The 6,000-nt window shown below is 29.5% G+C and overlaps 1 protein-coding gene across 1 annotated transcript in view; it reads right to left on the bottom strand.

Moving 5' to 3' along the window:
• Positions 1-462: 462 nt before the first annotated feature.
• The window catches only part of LOC145328186 (uncharacterized), a 155,503-nt gene continuing 149,965 nt past the window's right edge, over positions 463-6,000 (bottom strand). The window contains exons 43-46 of the mRNA XM_080171774.1: positions 5,713-5,791; positions 5,252-5,313; positions 4,750-4,812; positions 463-1,273 (exon numbers count right to left, since the gene is read on the bottom strand). Coding sequence (XP_080027900.1) covers positions 1,183-1,273; positions 4,750-4,812; positions 5,252-5,313; positions 5,713-5,791 — 295 coding nt within the window. The 3' untranslated portion in view covers positions 463-1,182. The remainder of the gene's footprint in view (positions 1,274-4,749; positions 4,813-5,251; positions 5,314-5,712; positions 5,792-6,000) is intronic.

Raw genomic sequence — 6,000 nt, 5'->3', positions numbered from 1 at the left:
AAATGTATAAGTATAGATGAAAAACCCAGATAACTAATTGGTTCCAGTGGTGGGGACCCTTTTCGTCTGATGCAAATTGCTTTCTACTTCTTTTGTAGTGACTTGGCTCTGTTTATATTCCGACGCTATTGGCTATTGGCTGATATTCAAAGGCCGGCACAGGGTCCCCCACCCCGTGCAGTGTACATAAATTAATTTGAGCCCTGCTCCCTCTATTCTTTTACATTGATTTTTAATCATCCCCTTCTTGTATGTACAGTTTAAACCGGCCAAAAACTGCTTAGATAAACCAAATTCGGCCGTTCCCAAAGTTTTGAGAGACTAAATTTTGGAGGTTTTGAATAACATAAAAATGATGATAACTGACTAAAACTAAACAATTTTTGGAAAACTTTTGTTTAGGACACCGTTAACAGTAATGTAGAGTAGCGATGCTGAATTGAAAAATTATTGAAAAAAATATTTTTTGGTGGCACTTTTATTTTAAAGCGACTATTTTAATTTAATATAAATACATAAATATAAAAAAAAATTATTAGATAACAATTACAGCAAATTATAATGATAAATAATTAGTTATACATAGGTTATGTTGAGTTTAACAAAAAATATGAATATAGGAAAACATTAACTGCTCAAATTAATTTATTAATTTTACACAAAAATTGAAAAACAGTAATGAATATTTTTGCTTTTTACACATACATTATTAGAATGGAAGCAGATTAATTGAAAAATTATATGAAAAGGATTTAAGAAGTACTTAAAAGTTTTGTAAAAATGTAGCACTGAGTGACTTAGACCTACCTACCACAAAATTGTTTATTTTGCAGATATTAGATGTTAAAATTTTAAAAATGAACTATAAATAAGATCAGACCTTAAACTATAAAGATGTGTTGATTTGTGCAAAGCTTTTCTCAAGTTGGATCTGTTAATAATGCCCTTTACAATAAAGAAGTAAACATTTTGCCAGTATGGCTTCGAAACCGATTAATATCCCCTGGACTTTAACCGGTTGTCAGCCATACTCATTAATCGTATTATAGACAATTTTTTTATGAATAATGTAATAAAACTCACAAAAACAATAACAGTTTTGTAAATTTCTATTTTACTAACCAAGGAAAGCTGTCTTTATTACGATGTTAGAAATAACAAAAAATTAATTAGGAAAGGGGGTTAATCTCTGCCCTTATTATTTTCAATAAAATAGCACAGTGTCTCCGCAGTAAAGTCCAATTTTCTATCTGAAGGTTTGGTCATTCCATATCTGAAAATAAAATTATTAGCTGTAAAGATATTAAGTACTTGTATATACTAGAGTTGGGCTCGATATAATTATCTCGCTATTGGCTAGGTTTATTCAATGTTTTATTTACTTTCTTTTGGTTATCAGAATTCTGACTATTAACCCTATTTTTCCATTATCTTTTCCCTGACTATTTCTTTCTTTAAATTATTTTAGGATCTTAATATTCTTTATTTAAAATTATCGTCCTGAAAGGGTTAAAATGTTAAATTTTAGTTCAATATCTGACCACATTACACACGTATTGCTAGTATCAAATTATTTTAAAACTAAGTTTTCTTTTATTTACTATATTATAAATTTAAATTTTCTGTTTTATGGATAGAAATTTAATACTTCAATATAATTCAAATAGCAACATGAAATAAAAAAAATAAATTTATTCTTCATACAGTAAAATAATGGGTCTTATCGTTCTTGTCAATGAGAGTTTATTATGGGTTATTGGAGGACTATGATTTTTAAACATTTCTCACTTGGAAAACTTGAGCTCATATATAGACATTTATTTCCTATATAGATCTGTCATGGATCTTGATGCAATAAAGCAGGCTGTATGGAAAATGTTAAAAATTGGAAGATTTCATTAAACAAAAGTTCCCGCAAATATAAGTATTAAATAATTCTTTATTTTAGAATTCATGATTAACGGCTACGTTCCTAGAGGCATCTAAGTGTTCATGAGATATAGAAAGGTTATTTGGTATTTCTCTAGACCTATGAAAAGCTACTCTGTAAATGAGAATCATATCGGTTTTGCTGATAGTGAGATCCTTTGCTACACACAGACAGACACACACACACAGAAAGACATCCTGTTACTTTTATATGAGCATACATCTGTAAAATTTGTTTAACTGTCCGACGGTTTGTCATTCCTATTTCCTTCGTATAGCTAGAATTTAAACCATACTTTTTTTCAAGTACTACTGTATTACAAATTACTGTTCTTATTGTATCTAGAATATTGTAAGCTTGATATCGGCAATAATTATTAAAAAAAAAAGAAATATTATTTTATAGGATTTAGGTAGTTCATAAATAAATTTTATTCAATCATAAAAATATTTTTGATTTTTTTTCTTGAAAAAATATTGGATAAACTTGTCGTTTGCAAAATCAATCAATGCATAAAAATATTGTCGTAAAATCATAGAAAAATATAGAATTTATTTGACATATTTTTTAAGTGAGTAATTTAACAAGAAAATTGATGCCCATAAGTAGCTCAGCAACAACAAGGACAAAGAGAATCAATTAGATGAGAAAATAACAATAAACTGTATAAATTAATAACGAATTTTGTGTGAGGATGCGATTGCATGTTTAAAGTAAAACAGACTGCGTTGAGACTGTATAAGTGGCGTTAACGGACATAAAATTAAAGTCATGACAGGTTCTGATTGTAGAGTAGTCGCGCTCACAGATGATCAATATACATAATCTATTTCCAAAATTTTAAATACAGTTATTATGTATATTAAAAGCATAAAATGACTACCTAACCTATCATCTATAAATACTAATCAATGGAGATATAGAAAGAAAAGTATTTGAACCTTTGCCAATTCGATTACATCAATCAAAAAGATAGATTTCCTGTTATTGCTACTGCGACAACCCTGCTTCTACATTTGGTTTTACATATTCCCGTCAATGAAAACGTAATAATAAAAACTGTAAGTCGAAAATGTGCCTGCCATTTGTGATATCAACCCCTAACAAAGGAATATTAATTGTAACTACAAAATGCCTCCAATTTTGACAGAAGATAGGGAGGGGGTTTGATTTTGTGCTTCATTTTCAAATTATAGATTTATCTATCAAAAATGCTAGAACTCCTCATAAAATAGATGCACCTTTCCCCATAAAAATGAGACAATATGCAAAATCAAGGATGAAACAATCCATAGCATTAAAATAAAGTTAATTGTATAAATACACAAATAAGCTAATAGATTATTTATTAATCTTCAAAAAAAATTGTATTTGATCTTTTCAATATAAGAAATTTTATGCTAATAAAGACAGAATAATTTTTTTGTGTGGGGAGTATTTTTAACCCTTTTATCCCAAATCGTACAGTAAAAGAACTAAATGCCTTGAAAGTTTTAACTCTTTATGTAATTATTCTTTAACCTTTAAAAGGTTTCGTGATTTTTTTTGCAAAATTTTCTATAAATAACAAATACTACTAAAAGAGTGACATTTAAAATAAAATTATTTTATTTTAAATAAAATTTTAAGTGTATTGAGATTTCCAATCTAAGAAATAAAGGTATTGTAAATTAAAGTTAGCAAAGAATATCCATATTTAGTAATTATATGACTTCTTAAAAATTTACTTATGGATGGTTCGATAGCAGAAAATTTAATCTATCCAACAAAACAGTTTAATAAGAATGCTTAGTAATCTACATTTTTACAAGTTAATTTACTTATCCTTGTATTCCTGTAACATAATGGCATGCAATCTTGCATGTATGTTCAGTAATATACCAAGATAAAACTTGGATATATATTACATAATGAATTTATTATTATTTGAAGTTACACCAGATTTTCATGTTCTCAAATAAAATTAAACTCGCATCGGGCTAAAATAACGATACCCCCATCCCTCATACCTCCCCTCTTTCTGAATGAATGATCTGACTACTAAATGAGTTCCATATTGGTCCTAAATTGACGACAATTTTTCCCCTGTCACATTATCCACGTATATTCTATATCCATTTCCATAGACACTTGAAGTATTTTTGCCCTTCCGTCAAATTGTATAAAAATGAGAATTTCTCAGCTGCTGTTTAAGATATAAAACTGGCATAATTCGTGTAGATTTCTAGTAACTTTAAAAACATTTAGACAGTAAAAAAGCAGTTGGGCGGTAGATCAGCTGCTTATTTGATACTTTTCTGTTATTGTTATTGTTATCCCTGGTTATTGCTTTCCGTGGAAAATATTGTTCTTGTTAATTATAATTACCCATTATTTAATAATTTATTTGATAAAAACAGTTGTTTTAAAGAAAGCTGCAATGTCATAAAAATTAATTAAATTATGAATTGGGGGAGAAAAAACTTTTCTATAAAAATAGTATTGATTTTTATATGAACATATGCTTTTTTCTCATTCAATCTTATAAATAGATTTTAAATTCTATATGTTTTCATAATTATATTTAAATTTGAATTTAAGTGACTATAAAACACTGAAGCCCATTTTCTATTTTTCTAAATAAATTGACAATAAGGGGGTGGGGAGAGTATTTCTGTTTGTCTAACCCCTGCGGGAGTCTTTACCTAATCTAAAGTAATTATCAAAACTAACGTTAACTCCCGTCCCCCCCCCCCCCTATTTGAAATTTATATCAAAATAAGGGGATTTTCTGTGCTCTACTAGGTACTTTGAGAGAAACTGCCCAAAACTAAACTTACCTTAAACTATGAATGACTTCAGTTGAATCAGCTCCCATATTTGTGAAAGAGTCAGCAAGTTTTCTAAATTAAAAATTATTAATAAATAAGTTTTCTTTTATCCATTAAGATCTCAGAAACCGATAAACCAAAGTCACTTAATAGTCTAGCATTAGGAACAACTGAGTTTTTTGAGTAACTGTAAGGGAAGTGGGTAAGAAGGGGGAGAAAAAAGACAAGGGGGGTTGAGGGGAAATTTTCACTTGTTTGTCACATTCCCTTTTCCCTGAAATACAACAAATGTTATCCCGATATAAAAAAAACCATAATGAAAACATTCAAAAAAAGCGAAGCTCAACAAATCAAAAAGTAAGAGAAACGAACTTCTAGCAAATTTGAATTAAAGCAAATTAAAAGACTTATGGAAGTTTCGAATCGAAAGGAAATTATTAATTTGAAGAGCTATAAGTTATGGACTGACAGACCGAAACTTATTGTTTAAAAACATCGCTTTTTAAAATACCTGATTAAAACATCTTTCATGGCACATTTCTCTTGCAACATATCTATCTTGTAACGCAAATCCTGAAATAAGGTTTCTAGTAGTAATAGTAAGGATTTTGAGTGTCTACGAGAATGTCAGGCAAATTAATACAAAATTTTTCCGCTAAGACATATTTTAGCAAAAATAAATGTCATGTTGTATCAAAACGATCTTTTTATAGTGCCTATAAAAAATGACCATAGATAGGCCAATACACAGACTAAATTACTGATGGCAGGCCATTATACATTTTAATTGCCCAATGGTAGGCCAGAATTACGTCATTTTTTGTAGGCACTATAGAAAGCTTCTATCAATACAACTTAGCATGTCTGTCTATTAAAAGTAATGTTTTCTATGCTCTCGTTGTCCGGATTGCCACAGCTAAATAAAGTGATGCTGCGACTGCCAAGCCTTGAAGATAAGGTTAACCAACATACCTGGACGATAAATACTTTGTTGGCCCTGTCCTGTTCCGCCAGTCGTGCTATTCTGGCCTTCTGGTCCTCAGATTGTTTCCTGAACAGATGTAGATTTTAGTATCCGAATTAGTTGTACTTTTCAGGGAATCTTTATGTTTATTTTGGGTTGGTTTTCCCTGACATCCTTTGCCCTTCACAAGATTAAGGTTTTTTGTCTGAAGCTTAAGATCTCAATAACCTACCAATTTATATTATAAACTAGGACCTATGTACTCGAAGGAGTAAAGAAAGTAGAAAAATAACCTA

This window comes from Acartia tonsa, chromosome 9 (genome assembly GCF_053477335.1).
Source record: "Acartia tonsa isolate MP-2025a chromosome 9, ASM5347733v1, whole genome shotgun sequence".
In the NCBI taxonomy this organism is placed as follows: Eukaryota; Metazoa; Arthropoda; class Copepoda; order Calanoida; family Acartiidae; genus Acartia; species Acartia tonsa.
Note: the sequence above shows the minus strand (reverse complement) of the source record. Positions and strands in the feature narration are given on the sequence as shown.